The sequence below is a fragment of the Sturnira hondurensis genome, unplaced genomic scaffold (genome assembly GCF_014824575.4).
Source record: "Sturnira hondurensis isolate 20B ecotype Veracruz unplaced genomic scaffold, ASM1482457v3 Scaffold0019428, whole genome shotgun sequence".
Lineage (NCBI taxonomy): Eukaryota > Metazoa > Chordata > Mammalia > Chiroptera > Phyllostomidae > Sturnira > Sturnira hondurensis.
The window spans coordinates 9,027,028-9,053,410 of NW_028092059.1; the positions used below are offsets into that span (position 1 = coordinate 9,027,028).

Genomic DNA, 26,383 nt, shown 5'->3' on the forward strand with positions numbered 1-26,383 from the left:
ACTGTTTGAAAATTCTTTTTGTAAGAGAAAAAATATATACCTTTTCTTTTCCTGTTGCCGTTAGAACCTAGAAATTAGAAATCTCACAAATGTTGGCATGGAAGCTTCACAAGAAAGTTTGGAAACTAACCTCCGCTCCTTTTTTTTTTTGCCAGTCTCTGAGAGGGCCTGATTAGGTCAGCTCAGGAAATGTTCACGGGAGGTTCTGCAGTACTATATTGTCTGTGGCTAATACAGGCTCAGAGGGAGAGGCAGACATGCCCATAATCCACATCCAAGCAAATGTCCAGCAGTCTCTCCCTCTGTCTTGATCATGCTCATGCCTTTACCTCTTTGTCTTCCCCCAGGTGTACTTTCCGTGTCTTTCCTTCTCCAAAGCTCCGAGGGCCCTTCTTTTGCCTCCATATCTTGTTTCCTGAGCCCAGGCAGCCCAGCTGGCTCACTGCTTCCATGTTTACTTCCTCTACCTCTGTAACTTTCTAAATACACTTTTGCTTGTAAAAGAAAAACATGTCTAAATGTCATGCATATATTGTTTTAAGCATATGTTAAGACAAGACATATGCTTAAGCATATGTTAAGACAATATATGATTGATGTGACTTATTTCAAGGCTTCACTGGGTGAATAGCAGTCTCCATATATTTGGGTTTACTGTTTAGCACTTTACAGGTGTAGATCTCTGAACAAAATCCAGTATTTGATCACATCTAGCTTTTGCTCAGGAGTCATGTCTTTTGTCTTGTACTCCCAGAATTATCATTGACACATTATTTATCATTTACTTTTTAAATATATTTTATTGATTATGCTATCACAGTTGTCCCATTTCCCCCCCTTCATTTCCCTCCACCCTGCACACCCTCTCCCACCCACATTCCCCCCCTTTAGTTCATGTCCATGGGCCATAAGCTCTTTAGCTTCTACATTTCCCATACTGTTCTTGCCCTCCCCCTGTTTTCTACCTACCATCTATGCTACTTATTCTCTGTACCTTTTCCCACCTCTCTCCTTCTCCCACTCCCCCGTTGCTAACCCTCCATATGATCTCCATTCTGTGGTTCTGTTCCTGTTCCAGTTGTTTGCTTAGTTTGTGTTTGTTTTTGTTTTTAGGTTCGGTTGTTAATAACTGTGAGTTTGCTGTCATTTTACTATGCATGTTTTTTATCTTCTTTTTCTTAGATAAGTCATTTTGACATTTCATATAAGGGCTTGGTGATGATGAATTCCTTGAACTTGACCTTATCTGGGAAGCACTTTATCTGCCCTTCCATTGTAAATGATACCTTTGCTGGATAGAGCAGTCTTGGATGTAGGTCCTTGCCTTTCGTGACTTGGAATATTTCTTTCCAGATCCTTCTTGCCTGTAAGGTCTCTTTTGAGAAATCCACTGACAGTCTGATGGACACTCCTTTGTAGGTGACTGCCCCCTTATCTCTTGCTGCTTGTGGGATTCTCTCCTTCATTTTAATCTTGGCTAATGTAATTATGATGTGCCTTGGTGTGTTACTCCTTGTGTCCAACTTCTTTGGGACTCCCTGAGCTTCTTAGACTTCCTGGAAGTCTATTTCCTTTGCCAGACTGGGGAAGTTCTCCTTTATTATTTGTTCAGATAAGTTTTGCACTTTTTGCTCTTTCTCTTTCCCTTCTGGTACCCCTATAATTCAGAGGCTGGAACATTTAAAGATGTCCTGGAGGTTCCTAAGCCTCTCCTCATTTTTTTTTGAATTCTTGTTTCTTTATTCCTTTCTGTTTTGTTGTTTCTTTATTCCTTCTGGTCCACTCCATTGATCTGAGTCCAAGTTTTCTTCCCATCACTATTGGTTCCCTGTGCATTTTTGTTCATTTTACTTAGTGTAGCCTTCATTTTTTAAATCTAATTTACGACCAAATTCAGCCAATTCTGTGAGCATCCTGATCACTAGTGTTTTGAACTGTGCACCTGATAGGTTGGCTATTTCTTTATTGCTTGGTTATGTTTGTTATGGAGCTTTGATGTGTTCTTCTGTTTGGGCCATTTTTTTCTTTTTTGTCTCAATGCACCTGTTACATAGTGAGGGGCAGAGCCTTAGGTGTTCACCAGGGCGGGTCGACCCAGTTGCTGGGTTGTGATGCTGTATGTGGGGCAGGGGTCAGAGAGGGAACAATGGCACTTACTCTGCTCTCTCTCAGATATTGGTCCCCTCCACCGCTCAATCCACTGAGCTTCACCAGCCAGGGCCATTTCTTGCTCTTCGTCTTTTGCAAGGCCCCCAAGCAAATTGGGCCCTTGTCATGCTGGTTCCTGGGTGGCTGGGCTTCTGTTTATTCTAGGACCTGTGAGTCTCTCCAACAGACTCTCCTGTGAGGCTGGGAATCTCTCCTGGTATCGCAACCCCCCACAAGTGTTTTCAATCAGTGTTTTGAGGCTTTATTTCCCATCACTGGAGCCGTGGGTTGCATGGTCTGTCTCGCTCCCCCGTTTTGCCTGGTTTATCTGTGTGGTAATGTGGGACCACCCAGTCAACCAGCCACCTTATATGCCTTGCTGGGTCTGCCATCTGCTACCTGCGTACCCAGGGTCTGCCCACTGTCGTCTTGTACACCCGGGGTCCGCAAGCCACCACTTATTTTTGCTGCAGCCCCTCTCCGCCTGGCTGCCCAACTCTGCTCCGCCTGGATGAATGTATCTATTTTAACTCCTTGGTTGTTGGACTTCCATACAGTTCAATTTTATGTTAGTTCTGGTTGTTTTCTTGTTTCTAAATTTTTGGTGTCCTTATTTTGGTCGTGCGAGGAAGCACAGTGTGTCTACCTATGCCTCCATCTTGGCCAGAAGTCTCCATTTATTCTTAAATTTATCACCATTGTTTTCTTAATGTACTGATCTTATTTATTTTTATTTAAAAATATATTTTTACATTATGCTATTACAGTTGTCCCATTTCCCCCCCTTTATTCCCCTCTGCCCTGCACACCCCCTCCCACCCACATTCCCCCACTTTAGTTCATGCCCATGGTCGTACATGTAAGTTCTTTGGCGTCTACATTTTTCATACTATTCTTAACCTCCCCTGTCTATTTTCTACCTACCATTTATGCCACTTATTCTCTGTACCTCTTTTCCCCGTCTTTTCCCTTCTCATTCCCCCACTGAAAATCCTCCATGTGATCTCCCATTTCTGTGATTCTGTTCCTGTTCTAGTTGTTAGCTTAGTTTGCGATTGTTCTTGTTTTTAGGTTCAGTTGTTAATAACTGTGAGTTTGTTGTCATTTTACTGTTCATATTTTTTATCTTCTTTTTCTTAGATGAGTCTCTTTAACATTTTATATAATAAGAGCTTGGTGATGATGAACTCCTTGAACTTGACCTTATCTGGGAAGCACTTTATCTGCCCTTCCATTCTAAGTGATAGCTTTGCTGGATAGAGCAATCTTGGATGTAGGTCCTTGCCTTTCATGACTTGGAATACTTCTTTCCAGTCCCTTCTTGCCTATAAGGTTTCTTTTGAGAAATCAGCTGATAGTCCAATGGGAACTCTTTGAGTTAACTCTCTCCTTTTTTTTTTTTTTTTGCAGCTTTTAAGGGCGCTCCTTTATTTTAATCTTAAGATTCTCTCCTTAATTTTAATCCTGGGTAATGTAATTACGATGTGCCTTGGTGTGTTCTTCCTTTGGTCCAACTTCTTTGGGACTCTCTGAGCTTCCTGGACTTCCTGAAAGTCTATTTCCTTTGCCAAATTGAGGAAGTTTTTCTACATTGTTTGTTCAAATAAGTTTTTCATTTCTTGCTCTTCTTTTTTTAAAAAAAAAAGATTTTATTTATCTTTAGAGGGGAAGGGAAGGAGAGAAGGAGAGAACTATCGATGTATGGTTGCCACTCGTGTGTCCCTTGCTGGGAACTGGCCTGCAACCCAGGCATGTGCCCTGACTGGGAATCGAACTACGATCCTTTGGTTCTCAGGCCTGCACTCAATCCACTGAGCTACACCAGCCAGGGCCATTTCTTGCTCTTCTTCTTTTCCTTCTCGCACCCCTATGATTTGGAAGTCGTAATGTTTAAAGATGTCCTGGAAGTTTCTAAGCCTCTCCTCATTTTTTGAATTCTAGTTTCTTCCTTCTGTTCTGGTTGAATATTTTTTTTCTTCCTTCTTTTCCAAACCATTGACTCCCAGTTTTCTTCCCGTCACTATTGGTTCCCTGCACATTTTCCTTTATTTCACTTTCCCTACCCTTCACTTTTTCCTTTATTTTGCAGCCATACTCTACCATTTCTGTGAGCATTGTGATTACCAGTGTTTTGAACTGTGCATCTGATAGGTTGCCACCTCTTCATCACTTAGTTTTATTTTTTCTGGAGCTTTGATCTGTTCTTTCATTTGGGCTATAATCAGAAATTCAGGTTTATTTGCCTTGTCGCTTATTAGAGTAAGTCGACTATTTGACATTCACTGACCAGTCAGTCTGAAGGGCTTTCAAAACAGAACTGCCTTCTTTCCTTGTAGCACCTGCTGCCAGTGCTGTGTGCATTGAGCTGCTCAGCACCTGCTTGTCAGCAGGTTCATTGCCACACAGGAGCTTGGTGATCAGTTGGCAGTTTTCCACGATAGTCCTACATAGGAAGTGTCTTATATATGTTGTTTGATTTCCTTCATATGTGCGATAGTGAACAAACTGAACTAACAAGCAAAATGGAGACAGACTCATAGAGAGCAGGATGACAGCTAAGGCAGGGAAGTAGAGGGTAGAGAGATTGAACAACAAGAGAAATGGACTCGTGGATCTTGCCAATAGTGTGCTGGTTGCAGGGGTTATAAGGGGACTAAATGGTAATAGAAAAAGTACAATAAAATTATTAAATAAAAAATAGAAAATAGAGGATATTTATAAAAATTGCCTTTTTATGCCTTTTAAACTTACACTAATATTGACTTACAATTTTTTCATTTGAGGGATATATAACTACTGGTACATAAAATTAATACAGGTGGTTAGAGTCATTTCTCTTTGGTTTTGATCTTAGGTTAATTTTATAATGTCTTTCCATATTCTCAGAACTTTCTGAATTCCAATTGGCAACCTGTTCCAGCTAGTGTCTCATCTTTGAATGCTAGGGTCACATTTAGCTTTTGTTCAGTGCTTGACAAGATACTAGGCAATTCTCAGAGTTGGAGAAGAGGGCCTGAGAAATTTGGCGGTGTCAGTTTCCCTACAATTTCTGTGAAAATGGCCTCTTAAAAACCGGGATTGTCTTAAAACTCCTTTTTTTAAAGATTTTATTTATTTGTCTTTAGAGAGGAAGGGAAGGAGAGAAATATCAATGTGTGGTTGCCTCTCGTGAGTCACTTGCTGGGACTGGCCTGCAACCCAGGCATGTGCCCTGACTGGGAATCGAACCACGATCCTCTGGTTCGCAGGCCCGCACTCAATCCACTGAGCTACACCAGCCGGGGCTTCTTAAAACTCTTGAGACTTCAAGAAAAAGCCCTGAATATCTCTTCTGCATTATTTTTCCTACATAAGGCAGGAACTTCAAAAGTTAATGCCCAGGGCTGCTTTCTGCCTCTGAGAAAACTCCCTTTCATGTCTGAGCATTTAGAGCCCCAGAGGTCGCTTGCCCATCTTGGGGAACTGGGCGTCTCAGAATGGCATTTAGATGGTCTTCCCCGGGAGTCCAGGCATTGGGCTCAGCCACTCCATAAATATTTCATTCCCCTGTTTTCTCCCTCTGGAATTCAAGGGAGTTGTCTTTGACCCCCAAGTCTTAGGGAACCTGCTCGACACACCAAAGAGACCTAATTGCTTCAGGACTTCATTAGACTTGCTCCCAGCAATTTGAAGGAATTGTTACACTTCAGAATGAATGCGTTGGGTGGAAAATTATCTCTAAATGCCTGTTATGGGATGTCAGTGAAAATAGTAGAATAAGGACCTTGTAAACGCTCTCATACATAAAGCTAATGAGAAAACTGTCGAAATATGCCAGAAGTAACTTTTTTGTACATTAGAAATGTACATTTTTCTGCAATCTGGGGAGTATCTATTCAGGAAAAACGAGTGAATCTAAGTAAGAATAGTTACCTTTGTGGTGTTTTATCTTGTGTTATTTGTCTCCCTCCCTCTTCAGTTCCACAGCACCCTCGAAACCCAGTAGTTCTACAATCACAGTGCAGACCATTGGCCTGGCAGCTAGTCGAGGGGGATGCATGGAGCTGAAGGTCTTCCCAGGCCCCTCCTTGTCCTAGATTAAGTTGTGATGTACCATGAGGTTTGAGAATTACTAGTGAAGAAGCCAATTACAAGTCTCAGTTAAATGCACCATTTAGCTGTTGACAGAATCTGGGAACACTCAAGACGTACTACATGGGACAGAACTGAAGCTCATCTGCATGAGTTATACACAGGAGACCATGCAGACACCAGGGCTGCCTATCATTGGGGCATTTTGAATATACCTCAATGAACTGGAGGGACAGTCTCCAGTCAGTTCCAGTAATCTCACAGTAGCTTCAGGGAGGAAATATTACAGTAACTGGCTTTGCTTTGTGTAATTGTGTAACAGAACACGTGCCAAAGGGTATCAGTTCACCGGAGAGGCACGCACACCTCCTCCTGAGTCACCAGCTTACTTCCTGTACAGCTCAGGCCTTTGTGGAATGCGTATTTAGAGCACTAACAGAGGTGATCACTGCTTGGGAGAGGTGAAGACCGTGTGGCCTGAAGGCAGTGTTACGGAACCTTATCTGCTCCGGGAGAGATTGTATATTGAATTACATTCACTTGTGTTAATGTGATTACACAGCAGCACCTGTACATACAATATTTGGCAGTTATAACCAGTTTCCTTTGAGCTGTTTGAATTTCTAATTGGTGACTGATTGTTGCTGCTATTTCCCAACCCTACAAAGGGGAATCGCTGTGACTCATATACCTGGGGGAGATTGGTGGTGCTAATCAGTTACCTTCATCCTGTTTTTAGATAAACTGTTAATCACTGTATTCCAGCTTATTGACACCCATATGGGGATTTGTAGCACTGGGGAATAAGATTTTTCAAAGTTTAGTCTTTCCAGTAGTGATACTTGGTCTTTTGTCACATGCACTGTGGTGGGACTGGCCATGTCACAGAACCCCTAACCTGTGCGTTATGAGGACAGACCAGGACCAGCTCAGAGGCCTTCTAGGAAGTGTTCCTCATAGTGAATGAAGTGGAGAAAGCATTACAGCCCCTTCTTCAGCTAGCCCCCTGTCTCAGGGGAATGTAACCCTGGGCCATCTACAAAAGTTTGTTTCTTATGAAATGTTTATTTCTTTATTTGGAAAGGAATACACGTCTGTTGTAGTACATTTAAAATATAGACAGATAATATGCCCTGGCTGGTGTGGCTCAGGGGATTGAGTGCTGGCCTGGGAACCAAAGGGTTGCTGGTTCAATTCCCAGTCAGGGCACATGGCTGGGTTGCAGGCCAGGCCCCCAGTAGGGGGCGCAAGAGGCAACCACCCATTGATGTTTCTCTCCCTCTCTCCTGTCCCTAAAAATAAATAAATAAAATCTTTAAAAAAAAGTATAGACAGAAATAATGAATGGTAGTGTCTTGTAATTTCATCACGCAAAGAGCCATAAGACAGGCATGTTTTAAATCTGCTCTGGTAATATTTCATGCTCAGTGATGTTCATGGTCATGGCACCTTTTGATACTCATCCCACAATTTGGCCATGTCTTTTATATTTACTTGTTGAAGTCGAGCCCCATTTAAAAACAACTTTTATAAGTAATGGCAGTTACCAATAGGAGGTCTGTGTTAATTAGCTCTGTCAAATCTGGCCTGATTGAGAAAATCTCATGTTGACTATATGAGGATTTTAACTTAGATTCTTTGCCAAAGAAATTCTCTTTTGAGAAGGTGTGACTGTCCTCACTCCACTGTATTGTGCTGTTCAGGTGTGTGTATTATTATTGAGTTTATTTTATACATTGGCGATGTGTATGTGACAGACGGGGTAGGCTGGGGCTGGATTGTGGACGGAGCAAATCATTAATACGAGGACTATCCGATAATAAACATCTATTGCCTCTCAACTATGTGGTAAGGCCTCAAGGGCCAAAACGACATCTTTATCCTTCCTGTTTCCTTAGCAACTTAGCAGAGTCTAGCATAAAGAGTGGATGCTTAATGAAACCAACTCTGGGGCTTCAACAAGAGATTCAGGCTGATTTTCCGTGGCTGGCAGAGAACACTGGAGGCCAGTTCTTCTAGCTCGCTCACCTTGTCCAGGTGTCCTTGTTGTGGTAAGGTGGCTGTGTCTATTGTTAGTTCTAATTTCGTGGATGTTTTGGAGTCAACTTGGGGGAATCTATTAAAACTAGGTCCACAGGAATAGGGTTTTTGGGGTAGTATCACTGTTGTGCTTTGCAGCTGCATTTAAAACCTGTCCAAAAAGGAAAAGGGTATAATAAGTTACTCAGATGATAAAGCAAATAAATGTAATATCTTATTCTATAGATTGTCAAATTCAACAAAATGTGAATGTGGAAGAGTAGATTGATGTACATGCTAACCTGTGGCATAGTCCCTAAAATCTAGCTTTGGAGATTTAAGGTGACCCTAAACTAAGTCCTTTGCAAATATCGTATTTGTAGAAGTAAAGAGTTGCGACATTAATCAGGGTACATTTACTTAACGGCAGAAAATTAGAATGAACAGTATACTGCAGAATTTCCTATGAAGCTAAAAAATTCACACTTTTCTGGTAAGTGATATAGGATAAAGAATTCAAAAAGAAAACTGCTCACCAAGTGGATTGGCCCCTGTGTTGTGAAGAAGATGACCAGGTGCTACTGTCGTCAGCAAACTAAGCCTTAGTCCTGCGGGGGGCAGTGATTACTGGGGGGTGGGGAGAATGACACCTGTGTAGCACTGCAGCACAAAAGTCAGGATGGCAGGATGCGACCGTTTGACAAGGAGCTTGTCAGCACAGATGGCTGTAGGAAGTGGACGTGTTGTCACTAAGTCAGGTCGAGAAGCATCTTGTAGAAAGTGATGGCCCTGAATCCCAGTGAAGAGATGTGGGGTCTGGTCTGGTCTCCTCTCCTCTCTTTTCTCCTGTTTGCTCCGAGCATCTGACTTTTCTGGGCTTCAGTTTTCTCACCTGTATCAGGTAAGGGACATCACAGATCTCATTCGGCTGTCGTCACTCTGCTTCTTGTTCTTATTGGTTGGGGTGGTGGTGTTCTGTATTTATTGTAATACTATGATTTGAATACAAGTGCAGATGTTGCCATTACTGCCTAAATAAACCAAAAGTTGGAGAAAAAAATCTAGACTAAATACAATGTACTTGAGTAAAAAGCTTTCAGCTCTATTGTTTTTAACCATAGACTTATTAATAAAGAAACACATTGTTTTTATCTATTGATATCATATATTATATATTTTCTCAGCTTCTTAATACTGATAAATATCGTGTGCTATTTCATATTAAATATATTTTAAGTGCTGGTCCAGAGTATCTATTTGAGATTAACCATCTGCAACAAGAAGTTTTTGTGTTAATATTTAGTAAATAGAATACTCTTTAATGAATCAATCTGTGCTTGTTTTTGCAAATGATGACAAAGACATTTTGGCTCTTTAGAGTCTTGCTACTATGTATCTGAAGGCCTAGATTAGTAAATAAAAGTAAGGAAGCTGTTGTGTTACTTTGCATCTCTTAGGAAACACCATAAATGTATAAACTTGATCCACTTGCCACAGTCATTAAAATTTACTTGGAAGTGGTGCAGAAATGTGAGACTGCGTAGAACGACCTGCCCTACCTTCTTAACGAGTAGCTTGCGTTGGCCAGTAGCTCTTCTGCAGTCATTGCTGCCCATAAACACAGTTTAGCAAAGGATGGTTGATTCTCTAGACATTACCTTTTCTTTTTAAACTTACTCTCTGGTACTTTTACACTAATAACAATTGCTTTTAATTAATAATGATGGCTAGCCCTCTAATCAACTCTTCTGTACCTAACAAGTGGTTGCACTAAAGAAACACAAGACTGAGGTTAAAATCAGGATGGTAGAGGAGGGGACAGGATTTCGGATGCAGACTAAAAAGATCAACATGTTCTTGGGCCAGACTGGCGTGTGGTCACTGTTCGAAGGTGCACCAGTCTCTGTGAGATCTCCATCAAGCGTGTTAGCAGTCCTGCTTTGGCAGTGGTTATGGCAAAGTGACACATTTTAAAGTCACATCTTAGATCTTGAAATCAGGCTTACAGATACCAAAATCTGAATTTGTTTCCTTAACTTTGTTTTTGCATTCCAAAATGAATGAGGCCAACTTCCATTGCTGAAACGTTATTTCCCAGTGTGAATGCTATAGGAAGTCCAGGAGTAAAGCATTTTTCTTCTAACCAGCATGGTGAGCAAGCTAAGTTGTACACATTCAGGTACATTGAAGAAAGGGATGTATTGAACTGTTTGTCAAAAATTTATTTGGCTCATGTGATAGAGTCTTCTTTCTTTTATTTGACAGTTTTTGAATAGAAAATAAAATTTAAACAGGCTTCTCAGCAGAACAGTTTCAAAAAACTGTCATTTCAGTTTTCAACTTCTAGCTTGCACCTGTAGGACTTTTGAAAACTGTGTTAATCCTCACTTCCTTAAAAATTTAAATTAGTTTAATTTGAAAAGGAACAGCTGTAGCTTCTTTTGTGTAACACTTGTCACTGACTCCATAGGGGAGGAGTTGAAATTTGCTTTATTTCAGGATGGAGTTGGAGAGAAAACTGACTTCAGTGTTGTCATACTTTCTGCTCGCACCATGTTATATTGTTACTTCTTTACGCTTGTAGGCTCTGATAAATCTGCAGACACACTACTAAGGCTTAGCAGTGTAGGATCTGTAGAGTGGATCCTGCCATTGAGACATCTCAACCCTGTGAAATATCAGCATATTCCCATCCAAGTTTCAGCCACCATTCCAGGCTTTAGGTGAGGGCTCAGGCTGTGGAGGCATTTGTATACTATTCAGGTCATGCATATTATAAGGGTTCCATATCATAGGCTGATACCAAAGTTGCTGATGCATGATGACCTTGCCTACACTTAAACTCTGAATCCTGGACTCCTAAGAGCACTCATGGGAAGGTGTAGTTAAAGTGGTATCCGTGGTTGGAGGCCAATATATGGGCTAAGTTTTACCCCTTCGCTTGTTTGCAAGTGCAGTCTGCATGCATGCTGTCCCAGATCACTGCAAATCTTGCTTGACCTACTGATCAGGAGCTGGAGGTTGTTGAATCCCACATAGTCTGATTTGTCACCTGTTTGAGTGGAATTGAATTTCATTGTTTATGGCTGTCAGGCCCAACAAGTGATAAACCAGTCCGCACAATTAATGTGTGTCTCACATACACAGGAGTGGCTTTTTGGTAATGGGTTTATTGGTGGTGGTTTTGACCTGCAGTCCTCAACGAGGTGCAGGTGAAGGTAGAGAATGATGTCCATTTTTTCAGTGCTTGTGCCTATGCTAAGAGTGTAATCTATAGTTTTATAGAAGTTTCCCTTTTTATTTGTAGATATAATACTTTGCCAAGCAGAAGAACCTTGAAGAATTCAAGATTAGTCAGTAAGAAAGACGACGTCCACGTCTGTATCATGTGTTTACGTGCCATCATGAACTATCAGGTAGGCTTGTGGTTCTAATCCTTCAGAAGAACTTGAATTTGTCAGACTCCAATCTTGTTCTTTTTGGTTTCTTTGTATTATTTGTCTTTGAGGTAAATATGAGGATTTGGTGGGATTCTGTTGGAAAAGAAAGGTCTGGTGTGTTCTAATGCTCAAGATTTGATCATTGCCCTCCTATTTTAATTAGCTTCAGTAATGTATTTAAAAGGAAGATGTTTGCCTCCTGCAGCGGTACACCTGTCTAGATTACTTGGGATATTAGTGAAGGAAGACTCTAGGCAGAGAGGAGAGTGCCAGCAAAGGCCTCGAGACAGGACTGAGTCCGATGTTTTCCAGGCACAGAGAAGAGGGCGGGCTGGCTGGATCAGAATGAGGAAGAGGGAAAAGTAGAAGACGAAATCTGAAGCTGACAGGGCTTCTTGATTGTGTAGGGCTTTATAAGCCAGAGCAGGGACATTGGCATCAGTATGGGTGAAAAGCTATTGAGGGAATCGGAGGAAAAATGTGAGTTGATCTGACACTGAAATTTGTCATGATTGCTCTGGTTTGGATTTGGGAGTAGCCTTGGGGGACGAAGACAACAAGGCGTAGACCATTTAGGAGTCTGTAGCTTTAACTGAGGTGAGCGTGGATGGTGGTGTGGACCAGGACTACAGGAGTAGAGAGGACGAGGGGTCGCAAGATCCTGGTGTGACTTGGATGGCAAAGGCAGCAACATTGGCCGTGTGGCGAGGGCGGCTCCAGGGCGTCTGCCCTGGCACCTGTGCGATGCATTCGCTGTCCGTGAAGATAGGAGGGCTGCCGCACGAGCAGGTCTGGGACACATGACTAGGAGTTCTTTGGGAAGGATGTTAACTTTGAGATGTGCAAGGACATCAAATAGGGACCTTAAATAGGTGTTCAGATGTGCCATCTGGAGTTCAAGGCAGAGGTCTGGCTGGACAAACAAATCTGGGAGTTAATAGATGGGACGCGAAGCCTGTTAAGTGAGTGAGATCTACAGGGGCACGCAGAGAAGCCGAGGAGTCCCAGATAACCATGGGGCATTATGTTAAATGTCAGAGTGATTAGGAAAAACTAGCGAGGGAGACTTAGAAGTAAGTAGGCAGGGGGGTAGATGCCAAGGACAGGAACGGTTTCCAGAAGAGCGTGTTCGCTGTGTCCAGTGCTGCTGCTGTAAGTCATGTGGACGAGTGAGGGTTGACCGTGGGCTCCAGCAAAGGGTGGGGCATTGGTGATCTTGGCACACGCAGTTTCCCTGGAGTGGCGGTGATGACGTGTCTGACTGGGGTGGCTTCAGGAGAGAACAGGAGAGGAATGGGAGTCTGGGTGTTGGAGTTTTGCTGTAGAGGTGGCAGAGACACGAGGCAGTAGCTGGACACTGGTCGGAGGGTCAAGATTTTTGGTGGTGGTTATTGTTACTTAGGGTAAGGTGATTTGCATCCTGTCTTCATGTTAATGGTGATGAATCAGGGAGGGAAAAATAATGATAGGGGAGGGGAGAATTGCTGGAGTATATACTCTGGAGTAGGTGAGAGGGAATGGAGTCGAGGAGTCAAGTGAAGGGCTTGGCCTTAGATCGGAGCGGGGGAGAGCTTCTCTTTAGGAAGATGTGAGGAGGTAATCCGCATGTCTGTGTGGGAGTTATGCAGGTGATGGTGGAAGCTGTTGGAAGCTTTTTTCTGCTTATATTTTCTCAGTGTCATTGGACATAAGGTCATGAGATAAGAGGTACGTTTGGATGACAAGGAATAATCCTCAGCTCAGTAGAATCAACAGTGATTCTTGAGCCTGTCATTGAACTTACTTCATTTTATAGGATGAGGTAATATGCCTCTGAGCAGTGGGGGCTTTCCTCGGCTTTGGTCCTGCGGGCCATCACACAGAGGAGGGACTGGTGCGGTGGTTATTCACTGCAGAGTCCCTCTGAAAGCTTAAAAAGACTCAATGCCAGGGTCCTGTCTTTGAGCATCAATGTTTCGTTTTGTTTGCTCTTCTGGGTGAATTTAACAAGCAGCCAGGATTGAAAATCCCTGGGCAGGAATTTTTTTCACCATTTTAATGAAGAGAAACATGAAGTTCATTCATAAAGAATGGAAATGGGGTCCCTTAATAGTAGCATCATCATTCCTGAAAATTTTCTGGGAAATATGTTTAGAGAGTGATGTACTAGAGACATAAATGTATTTATGATGTTAGAAATGGTATTAGGTGGAAACGCCTTTCAATCGACATTGACACTCCCCTAAGTCGACTCCTAATACTTTGTTTTTTGCACATTAATTACAGTATGGTTTCAACATGGTCATGTCTCACCCACACGCTGTCAACGAGATTGCACTGAGCTTGAACAACAAGAACCCGAGGTAAGCCTGAGTTGTGATGCACCAGTTTACATCTAACCAGGGAGAGCAGAGGGCTCGGTGACACTGAAGTTAGAGTTCGAACACTTTCAAGTGCGACTCTCTGAAATGGGATTGCCAGTAGATTCCTTGGCCACGTGGAACAGCTAAGTTGCAGTCTTACGTGTGGCAGAGTTGAGCAACTGACAACTCCGCCGCTCATTCTTTCTTCTCCTTAAGCTTTCATTCCTTTTGAGGCTATTTCTTAGCATCCTTGCAAATGTAACAAAATTTGGTAGAGAGCATCAGGTTGCCAGGATGCCAGTACGGATATAGCTTAGATACACCAGATATTGCCAAAAGCTAACTAGAAGCACAGCCCCTTGTCCACACTTCACTTGCAGTATTTAGATATGAAGCTTTTGTTACCAATGAAAAAAGAAACACAAATAACAAAAAATACTTGTGTAGACAGATTTCCCTTTATATTCCTATATATGGCTTTCCTATAAAGGCCATATATTGTTCACATCACAGATCACTTGTAGAAGCCTGTCTTCATTAATTCATTTTAGTTATTCTACTGTGTTGTTTCACATTCTAGTGAGGCATGCTGCACTTGAAACGTATTGTTCTCTTTTATCAGTACCTCTGTATAGAATGTATGTCTGAAAACTGTTAATTCAAGTACAGAAATCTGGTTATACATTAGACCCTTTCTGATTGGGACTGCAGTGCAAACCATGAAGTCCTGTTTAGATGTTGATACTATTATTTCAAACTTCCCCGGATTAAAACTTTTGCATCTTTGTGAGTGCTTCCTTAGTTTACTATAGCCGTAAGTAGTTGAGCCTCTCTGTGTCCCTGTCCTTCCTCACAGGGAGGTCATGATTCATTGTCCTTAAGATAATTGACATTGTGGTCATCAGATGGGTATTTGTTTAGAGGTCAGTAATAGCCTTTAGTCCAGAAAATGGTGAAATACTGAAATCATCTTATGGTGAAGAAACAATGCTGTCCTTGACATTGTGTTAGAAAAACTTGGAATGTATCTCTGGGTTCTCCTTCTAAACATATTTCAGATGGAGTTTTATTTTCTTTCTTGAGTCACAAAAAATATCCTTGTGTTGGTAGAGCCGAAACCCAGCCCCTTTCAGATCTCCTGTGGAGGAAGAAGAGAAAGGGCGGGACCTTGCACAGTCACAGGGGATTTTTATGGCACTGTGTGCCAATTAGCAGCTTTGAAATGTGGGGCATTAATTTCAATTGATTTTGAACTTTCTTGGCAAATGTTATATCTCTGCCTCTAAAACCAGAGACAATGTTTAAACAGTGGTTTGTTTTCTTGAATATTTCCAAGTTTCCTTTTGCCTTTAGCTCACTGAAAAGACCTTTTCAGCCATATTGTACTAAGTGATCTAATGATGGGACTAAAAGACCGATCTTCCCAGAATTAATTTTCATCAGTGAATAATTTGTAAGGTAGCAAGTGTTATGTCTCCATGTCCGCTACCCTGGGTGGATCACGTGTTATAGAAGTAGGGAAAGGTTTAGATATGTAATTTAGTATATCCATATCTTCGTGAACGTTTAAAAAATATACATGGACAAATATTTTTTATCACATTCATCTTGGAATCAAGGAACAGCCGATTTCATCTTGTCACTTTCGCTGACGTGTGGTTTTCCTTTTCTTCTTGTTTTGACAGAACAAAGGCCCTTGTGTTAGAATTGTTGGCAGCCGTCTGTCTTGTCAGAGGCGGGCATGAAATCATTTTATCAGCATTTGACAACTTTAAGGAGGTAGGAGGCTCTTTAGTTTTAAAAAGAATCTTCACACAAACATCTTGTATTTGGACATCTTTGAACGAAATGATTTCATCTTTATTCTTGGGTCTGAGTGGTATAATTGTTAACTTTCTAAGACGTCAATGAGGGAGTGCTGGATGCATTAAACGTTCTTAAATGGATGCATTAAACGTTCTTTGGTGTGTCATTTCCAAGAAAACTTAAACACTGTTTGCAGTACTCATTTTTCCTTGGAGAACGTGGGATAGCCAGTTTGAACACAGGTTTTGTTAACTGTATGTGGTTTTCATTATGGGTGATACTCAAGCATCTACCATGTAAGTTCCATGAACTCTTTCCTCACAGTTAGTTCCCTCAGATCATGTGTATTATCAATTACTTTGCTGGATACTATGAAAAACGTATCAAATCCACACAGACACAGATTTTAGCAGTGAGTAATCTTAACCAGGTGATCCTGTTCTAGGAAAACGATAAACCAGTGGGCACGCATGATTGGAAATGGAAATTAAATGACTACAAAAGAAGAAACAGTTACGTATGAACAGTATGACACCAAGGGTGCTGGCCCAAAGGTGATGCATCACCCAAGGGTGATGTCTTTTGATGAAGACATCAAAACTGCAGTCATAGCCAGTTTCCCTTAGTGGTGGCGTTTTCCCTTAGCAGGGCCAGGAACAGTGCCTGTTAGCTCCCCTAGTGTGCGCTAGGGTGCCCAGCATCTGAGGCTACTTTGAGTGCGACATGACGGAAGTAATTGAGGGATCTCGGAGGTTACCATCGGACCCTCGGCCATGTTATGCCTTATTCTGGCAATCCCATTTGATTCCAGATGCTTCTGGATTAAAATCAACATGAGATTAAAATCTGGATCAGTGGGACTGCCAGACTCTCTCTCATCTTTCCAGAGGGCCTCTGGAGTAGAACCCAGCTAGTGTGTATTGAGGACCTACCGTATAGGCCAGGGACTGTGCCAGAAACACACGGGAAATCATTGGATTCTATAAGAACTTTGACAACGTGTTGTTGATCCAAATATAGAATCTGATCATTGGATTCTGTAAGAACATGGTAAGACAAGTACTAATATCCCCTCTTACAGAAGAATAGACTAAAATTCCAGATATACTGTTGGCCACAGTCATATAGCCAGATAAGGGACAGAGCCAGGTCAGGATTCGGTGCTCCTTATTCTGAACGTCGTTTCAGGTGACCTCGGGGCCCAGCTCTGTGTGAATCTCCTGAGGGAAAGCAAGAGTTAGGAAGGACCTTGGAGCCGCTCCCCAGCCCTGCATCCTGTGAACATATCACATAGCGTATCTGTTTCATACTGGAAGCACTTACTACGCAGTTATCAGTGACCTGTTATAATATGAATTATATAACAAGCATATGATTATGCTGTGGGTCAGATTATGTCCTGAAGTTATAATTGCACAGAATCAGTGGTAATTAAAGTCAGTAATTCATAGGATGAATGTTAATTGTGTTTTTCCTTAGGTAAACCAGAATGTTCTTCCCATGTGTAATAGGCACACAGATACTTGCAGAAATGAGTTTTGTCTATCGGTGTTAACACTGTATGTGGATTAGGCATTTCGGGTGAGTGCAGTGTGTACTTAGTTAGAAAACCTCACTGGCTGGTCCTGATGAGAACTAATTAGTTTTGACTTTGAATTTTTAGAGCTTTAACTAAAATCTTCCTCATTTCTGTAATTGCTTATGAGTAGTGGTGGGTGTTTAAGTTCTGGTTTTCCCCAGGTAGACATTTGCATCTGGGAGAAGCACCTGCCCCATGGGAGAAGGGAGGAGGATAGAGCTGGTTCTGTGTGTGCTGCTGGCCTGCACTGACCTCAGGCTGTGGGGCCCATGTGTTCTCATGGCCTTGTGCGTGAGGGTGGGGCAGAAGCGTGCCCCTGAGGAACTTTATTCTTGTGGACGAGTCCCAGGAGCACTGACCTGTTTACCTGTTCAGTCTTGGGGTGAAAAAGTGTTTTTGTATTGATCTTGTCTTTTTTGAGGGGTGGGGGAAGGAATGCCACTCACAGCCCAGAGTCTTTCAAATCCCCACTTTTTTTCTTTTTTCTCTCATTTTTGTATGAGTAGATCTTATTTTTCTTGAACATCACAGTGTATTCTTTAATCTTTTAGCCAAAATGTCATTGGAATCTTTTGGGTTTAGGGTGGTTTGGGAACCAGCTGTTCCCGATTAGGAAAAGTTGTCCTGTGATCTCAGATGCCTGTGCAAATAGGGTTTTGGTCGGTGAGTAATACCTACTGAGCTGCTGCTGGCAGAGAGAGTACCATTCCAGGTACCAAGATACCAGGGAGTAGGGCCAAAGAGCAGCCTTTGCCCAAGAAGAAGATTGTTTTTAAAGCCTTTTATCCCACTTAGTAAATTAAGATTCCATCCATCTCCTTAAGAAGGATGGAGGGGTAATCCCTGTTTTTGCAGTGGGGAGTAGCGTATGGTGGTGGTGAGGTTCCATATTAAGTGTCAGCGTTTATTATTATTTTTTGCATAAAGTGGTATGCATTCGAGTACCGGACCCTTTGGGCTTTGATCACTGGTAGAGCACAGTGGAGCTCACTGCTGTGACGTGGCCCCAGCTGCTGGAGGAAGAAGGCCATGCGTCTTGTGTACCTAGCAGGATCCCCCCTGCCCATTTGTTCAACGGATAAACTGGTTCTGTCCTGTTTGATTACCACTTTTTAACTCAGATATAAATTGAAGGAAGGTATTTTTTACCTCTTGATAGATTTTTGTCTGTGATTACCTCATTATCATATTTCCGTTAATACTCAGAATCCCAGCAACTTTGGTTTTCTTATACTTTTTCCTTTTTGCAAAGAATCTTTCTGTACATCTTATCTCTGAAGTACATGTTTGAGGAAAATAGAGAGCACTTCTAATTTAATGATATCTGATGGTGGTAAGAACATTAAACCAAGGACTTACTTTCAGTGGGTGTAGGGGTTGGGACCTAATACATTGAGTGAGCACCTCAGTGTATATGATGATAAATGAGTTCCAGTTACATAAATTCAGATGGCAGACTTCTACCAGCCCTGTTTTGTGATATAACTGACAATGTGGGTATAGTAGTGAACAGCTGAAAACTAAACTTGTAAGTCAACCATTATTCTCCTTGAATTCTATCATCTTAAAATTTTTTCCCCCAGCACTGGCAGTGGCTCAGTTAGTTGGAGCATAGTCCCATACACCAAAATGTTGTGGGTTTGATTCCCAGTCAGGGCACATACCTAGGTTGTGGGCTCAGTCCCCCAATTGAGGTGCATATGGGAGGCAACCGATTGATGTTCTCACATCAATGTCTGTCTCTCTCTCCCCCTTCCTCTCCCTCTAAAAATCAATAAACATATCCTTGGGTGTGAGGATTTAAAAGTTGTTTTTTTCAAATGAAATTAATGTGTCTGGTTTTGGTGTTGAAACATGTCTTTATGAACATTTATGGTCCTGGGATGAGGATAAGGGTGAGAACAAGGAGTCATGTTTTTTCTTATTGGCTCACTTAGCCATGTGGAAGGGCATCTTACCATCTTTCCTTAAATTGATACTTTTTTAGTTGCATGGCAATTAGATATTTTTGAGTATTTAGTCTACCAGACAGAAGAAAAAGCAATTTGGAAATAAAGGTCATTCTTTTGGCATTTGCATTAGTTCAGGGTCTGGTTTGCAAGAAGCAGAAACTGACTCTACCATGCAGAGGAAAGGGTTGACTGGGAGGTTGTTGAGAAGTGCACAGAGTGGACAAGGAGCCTCAAGAGACAAGCCTGGAAAATGGAAAGGTGCTCCTAAAATACGGCTCGACTCTCATGCTGTGCCCTCTCAGCCTCACCACCATAAACTCTATTTGGGGGTCTGGTCATACTTCTTCTCCTCTCTCAAATAGCATGGACCACAGCTAGCAATTTGCTGGGCTATAAAACTATACTTATGCTTAAGGACATCAGCTAGCCCCACTAGAGGCTCATAAACACTGTATTTAATGTAGTTTCCCTAGGAAGCTTCTACCTAGACCTGATCTCCTCAGTTTTTCTCGGTCTTCCTACCTTTTTCCATTATGTTCTTTGATGTATCTGAAGTTGCCTTTTCAAGTCTCCAAAGCTGGCAAAAAAAAAAAAAAAAAGCTCCCAGATGAAATCAAAGGGAAAAACTACCGAGGCCCCTGTAGACTTGGCAACAGAACAGCCTCCTATGACAGCAATAAAACCCTCGGAGGGCTTTGAGCTACCAGCTCCCCCGGGCGGGCTGCTGGGAGGTGCACCTGGAATTCATCAGGATTCCAGATCGATTATAACTGTGTTCTCATCTGCTTCCAACATGACAGCATCTGGCTTTAACAAATCAGTCTGAGGCCTGAGTTGGGTTATTAAAGGCCCAACTCTTTCCCACATTTGACCTTCCAGTACAGATAGATGGAGCCTTGTGAATGAGTCACTCAAGGCCACCAGCTCTCTTGTGTAGGACACTCTTGGCAGTCTCCATTATTTTCCCTCTTGCTAGAAAGCTTCCTAAGAAAGCTGATGTGGTTTAGCTCCTGGGCATCTGAAAGCACTTGTGCTACACATTATTAAGTTGATTTAAGAAAGCCTGTCAAGTTTTATTTACAGTGGACCAAATTGGGCAGGAAGGAGAGCAGACATTTTGGTGTCCTTCCAGCATCCTTCTGAGTTTCTTCCCATCTAATCCAACGTCTTGAACGTTTGCGGGTGTAAGATTATAAATCCAGCACGAGACTGTGCGATAATTCCTTCAGTGGTAAAATTTTTAATATGGAGGGAAGGGTACTTTTTTTTTGTCTCATTGAACTATGTACGGTGTATCAAACATGGGACTGTGGGAGCTACAGTTCCAGAGCCTGTGTGTATTTCACCATATCAGACCAGAATTAGATGAGACTGATTCACTGAGACTGCGGTAGCCAGTCCCTCTTCCTAGGATCAGCAAGCAAAGTCACAGGAATGATTTTCTGGACTGTTGATTAACTGTCACTGTTGTTGGTTGTGCATAACACATGACCCCAAACTTAGTTTTATTCCGCTCATAGATTCTGTGGGTCAGGAGGTCACGCTGTGCAGGGCAGAGATGACTGTCCTGTTCCAACATGCCGAGGGCCTCATCAGTGGAGATTTGATTGACGAGAGGCAGGGCTTGATTCAAGGGCTTCAGCACTCCTCTGCCTTGTTTCTGGGCGGTGATGACTCAAGAGCTCAGTGGAGCCTGTCAACCACAGGGCATCCACGTAGAACTCCGTGCGGCTGGGGCTTCTCCCAGAAGAGAGCTGGCTTTCCAGAAGGTGTGAACAGGGAAGAGCACCAGGAGAGCAGGCGTTTAGAGGCACAGAGGTTGCAACATGCCTTCTGAACTAGTCTCAGAAGTCATTGCAGTCACTTCGGTTGCATTCTGTTGGTTTAAGTGAATCACTTAAAGGTCAACCCAGATGTAAAGGGGAAGGTAATGACCTCACTTCTTAATGGTGGAGTGTAAGGGTAGGAGAGGCTACTGTGGTTATTTTTGGACAGTACAACTCACCTCAGTGACTTTTGGAGAAACACCAATATATCTCCAGTTGTTCCTCTGTTTTCTTTCTCAACTTAACCCAATACTCGGTTTCTTCTCAGGACCAGAAGTTTTACAAACTTTTTCATTGGAGGTAGAAAGAAATGGTTCCCACTTCTTTTGAGCCAGTGTACTATGGACAAACTATTTTGAGAGCTTTTCTGGAGGAGAAAGCTATTTACATAGGATTCTGGAGCCCCTGGTAATGAACTAGTTACTTCTTTAGCAACCGTGTCTTTATTGTCTAGTAAGGAAGTTGTGAAGCATGAGCCAAGACCAGCCATTCAAATGGAAAAGTAGCTTGGGTGGCCTGTAAGTTGGGTGGGGTGGACTCTCTGGGGATCTCCACGGTGGGTCAAACAGTGCTAGCCAGGTTGTGGACTCTTAGATACCTCTACAGTCTGTGGGCCCTGAGGGAGGAGGGCCCAGAAAAGGGACACTGGCCTCTGCTTGCCTTGATGCCAGATACCTCAGTCTCCCCTGCAAGCTACTGGTGCCCCTCAAGCCACCACCCCATCCTTAGAGCCCAGAGGGGGTGAGTCTGAGTAGGTGAGTTGATGTGTGGGTTCTTTAAGAGAAACTACTTGGGGCTCCAGAAGTTTCTTCCACCAACTCAATCCCTGTAGGTTTTTGCTGCCAGAAGTTTTGGGGGTTTATCTTCCTGGCACTGGAACCCTGGGTGGGTGGGTGTGGGGCTTGGACTCCACGCGCCTAGGATGTCCATCCTGAATTTTTATCCACTACATGTGGGTGAGGGACCAGCCTGTCCTGCGTTTTCTCCCCTCCTGCTAGTCTGGATGGATGAGGTTTCTTTAGTTCCATAGTTGTCAGACTTCCTCTCAACTCAGTATCTGCTGATCCTGAGTGATGGTGGTTCTGTTTTTTTAGTTGTGGTTGTGGTTGTGCGAAGAGGCGAGCCATGTCTGCTTACACTGCCATCTTATCCAGAGTCTCGTGATGTCATTTTATGCAAAGAAGGTGGCAACTCACTAAAGCTTCATGGACTTTAGTTTACTTGAATCTGCAGTCTTAAAGGGAGCAGAGTATGGGAAGAGAAAAGGTGTGCTAGGAATTTAGGGGCAGTTCAGGAAAAAAACCTCACTGCTTATTCCAGAGTCTTCATATTGCTATGTAGCCTAAGGGTAGCAGAGAGCAGCAGGAGAAATGTGTTCCCTAGTCTTCTCCAGGCATTGGCTGTTCAAATAGGCTCTCTTGGTGGGTAAAGAAATGGCTGTTATATTTTGCTCCAGAAGTCAGTTGGCAGTGAGCTCACCATGAGGTCACTTTAACAGAGCAGGGTGTGGTCAGGGTCTGAGACTTGTTCCAGAAATTTTGCCATTCATATTTCTCATTCCTTGGGCCTTTTCTTTCACTCCAGTCATTGGCTCCCTCAGCTGCTGTGTCCATTCACTTGTAACATCTTCAGGACATTCCTTCCGTGTGGGCCAGGGGGAACTTAAAAATAAGAAAAGAAAGGAAAGAGGAAGTGCAGGAGGACAGTGGTGGCCAGGACAAATGGGATTCTTGTGGTAACTGGTGAATGTTTGTAGAGATGCCTTGCTTTTCAACCTGACTTTAATTAGACCCTCCCTTTTCTCCACAATTTTGAGTGCATTTTTTTACAACAGGGAGCTTAGTTTTTTCTATTTATTCACTGCAGCCACTTAAAAAAAACAGGGTGTTGCTTCCTCGTTATTTTTACTCGTGTAAAAGTGCCACTTCTAAAACCTTTGCCAACTGTAAGACAGTTGGCGCATGTGTCCTTATTTCATATTTTGGGAAGATGGCAATGAAAGACATGGAGAAAAAAGTAGTGAGTGCTGTGTGTTGCTTTGAGACCCCTTGGAATCTGAAACAGGCTGGCACAGGTCTCTAAACGAGGAACTGTCCCTTGGAAAGTGTTTCCCTGAAACTAAGATGCTGTTGTGGTTGTGAGGTGCATAAGGGCAGTGGTGTGACATGCATGCTGTGAGTTGCAACGGAACTGGAGTCAGAGCTCCTGCAGCTTGGGCAGTATCATCACCAACTCCCACAGCCCTTAGAATGGGAGTTCTCAGTTCCCAGTGAGGACTCAGCGGCCATTCTGGAAGTTACCCTGCGGAGCAGTGTTAACGGTCTCTTTTAGGGTCACCTAGGTTTCTTTTTCCTGTGCAAAAGCACTGCTTCCCTGTTCCCTCTCACCCTCACTCCTTCCTGACTTGAATAGTAAGGATCTTTTTTAAAAGTCAGTATCTTGGGACCTAAGTATACTTTAGTGTTCTTAATCTGTTCATTTTTAAGTAAATATAGAAATCATTGTTTGAAAATGTCAAATAATTATGGACTATAGGTTATTTTAGTGGTCATTAAGTCCAGATCCGGACTTTATCATCTGGTTAAGTAAGCTTCTAGGTTCAAATAGAGCTGTTAAAATAGGAAAATGCTTATGCCAGATATGTTAACTAGGAAGAAAACAAGATAAATCCTATATATATCTCATGTATACATATGTGTGTAAATATATATTATATGTGTGTATTTTGAGTAACAGCATCAAGGTGTACTTCTGCATAGTAACAAGCCCCAAAGGGAGACAAATGAAAGGGTTCAAAGTGGCAGAGTTGCTTCTGTTTTGTGTGTCTGTTCATTTCTGCCGTGTGCAGTGTCGGGGGGTAACATCATGCCTCACATGGCTAAATGTCCCCACTGGGTGGGATTAGATTTTGTCTTCTAGTAGCATTTCATATGACCAGCTTCTTCTTGTCTTTTCTAAAGATGCTCAGTTATCTTTGTGTAATGTGTCTCCACAAATAAAGGTGCTGATTTGCTACCTTTTCTCCAGAACTAATTAACACAATCAAAATTCCTTAGAACTTCTAAAGAGTGGTTGGGAAAGTGCATTTCTTACCATGGAAAAAGTACTGCTCTAAGATCAGGCGAGTCTGACAGAAACTAAAAGGTATGATTTTTTGCCCCCCAAAGTCTGTTTCTTCTTGAGAAAGACAGGACTGACTTTAATAGATACTTACTTAAGGACCAAATGTCTGCTAAGCTTAACAATTGGAAGACAGTAACTCAAAACTTTAACAACTGTGCTTATGTTTATGCTTTTATTCCCTACCATCATTTAAACTAAAGTTTTAGGTGTTATTGCCAATGAATGTGCTTGTTGAGCTTGATTTCCTGTTTGAGTCAGGTTCAGATTTCATTTGAATTTTAAATCCTTGTAAAACATAAGCACATTTTTATTTAGTTGGGCTTCGTAGTCAATACATAAGGGTTTGTTTGTTTGGTTTATTTTAAACTAAAAAACAGTCATCTTCAGAAAGAAAATGTGAGTAGAGTTCATGAATCCATTTTACTTTAGGTTGTAAACATTAGCCAATGAAGTTGTTACAGCATGTGTACAGAAAAGGCTTATGCAGACATAGAAACAGTGAGGGTGCCATTATTGCTTGCTGAGTGTCTGTAGGGTAGTGTATATTACTTCAGTTCTGAGATCTACCCTATGAAGTTGGGGTGAGGAGAGAGAAATTCAGAGCAAAGAAGCCTACTGGGATACATTAGTCAATGGCAACCCTGGGATTTTTACACAGATCCATTTACCTCCAAGCCTCATAGTCTATCTTATATAACACACCAAACACTTTCTACACATGTTCATGCACTCCTTCAGTTTTCTGCCAAAAAGAAGACCCATTGGAACAGTTATAGATTGGGTAGATTATTGGAGTGTTTGAAATTACTAGTAAAATTCAGGACCAAGTGTGCTGTTTTTTAAGGCCCAAAGAGAAAGGATAGGTCTCGACCAACATTATAAAAGAAGGAAGAGACTTGATTTGGTTGGAGGAGGGAATTCTAGGGACAGAAGAAGGGGTTGGCATGAAATCTGCCTCAGAGCAGGTAAGTCAGAATAAATGTGGGGCTGACGAGGAAAAACATCTGACTAGGACCCATGTTCGGAGTCAAGCCTGGCAGGCGGCAAGCATGATGAAGCTGCTGAGAAAGTAATAGTGGGGAGAGTTGAAACCCGTGATGGAACAGTCTCAACCAGAAGATAGATAAAAGGAGGAGGGAAGCCCTGTCAGGGTTGGGGGTCACAACATTGTCCCAAAAAGCCAAGGTTCGATGCCCAGTGAGGGCACATAAAGAATCAACCAGTGAATGTATGAATAAGTGGAACAACAAGTCAGTCTCTCTCTCTCTCTTTCTCTAAGAGGGGAAAGAAAAAGGTGAAGGGAAGTAACTAGTAAAGTACTTTGCAGTGTGTAAAGCACCTTTATATCTATTCCATTTGATTCTGTGGAAATCTAAGATAGATACTTTATGTAATTATAGTACCTTTATGCTCTGCATAAAATACGTTACAGGAAAGAGTTGTTGGAGTTTAGAGGATAGCTATTTCAGGTCTGAAATGACTGGGCCCTGGACCAAGTTTGTAGCCATGACAATGGATGTGAATTCACAAACTTAAAGAAAAGTCAGGAAGAATTGAAACAATCCACTGAATATGGGGACTGACATGAGAGCAGAATGAGAATCTACTCAATTAGTATACGCTTAATTAGAAGGCAAGTAGCATAACCATGGTGAGCAAATATGGGAATTTTCTCAGTTGAATGAAATAAGCTTTGTTTTTATTAAATTCATATTTTTTAGTGATGGCGAAGTGCCTAACATCAGAATTTTAGTTCTGAAGACCTGAATGAGCAAACAGGCTTAAACAAAGGTGGTGTGTGTGTGTGTGTGTGTGTGTGTGTGTGTGTGTGTAATCCAAATAGAAAAGGAGATTTTAACTAGGAAGTTACAGGGCGCCAGTCTAGAAGAAGAGTAAGGAGGCCAGGCTAGAATGTGCTAGAAGGATGCTTAGAAGGGACCAGCACAGAACACAAAGGTAAGTCAAGAGGGTGAAAGGATACCAGCAGGGTCTGCTGTCTTGGGGTACAAATTCTGCTTCAGTGGTGAGTTAGTCAAATGGTCTCTATGTGTATTCCGAGTCTATAGTTTTATGTTGC

At 42.3% G+C, this 26,383-nt stretch overlaps 1 protein-coding gene across 4 annotated transcripts in view; it reads left to right on the forward strand.

Annotated features, from left to right (window-relative positions):
• The window catches only part of FMNL2 (formin like 2), a 294,350-nt gene that overhangs the window by 219,802 nt on the left and 48,165 nt on the right, over nucleotides 1–26,383 (forward strand). For all 4 annotated transcript variants that reach the window (XM_037027832.1, XM_037027835.1, XM_037027833.1 and 1 more), the window contains 3 exons: nucleotides 11,546–11,654; nucleotides 13,944–14,020; nucleotides 15,706–15,799. In XM_037027832.1, coding sequence (XP_036883727.1) covers nucleotides 11,546–11,654; nucleotides 13,944–14,020; nucleotides 15,706–15,799 — 280 coding nt within the window. The remainder of the gene's footprint in view (nucleotides 1–11,545; nucleotides 11,655–13,943; nucleotides 14,021–15,705; nucleotides 15,800–26,383) is intronic.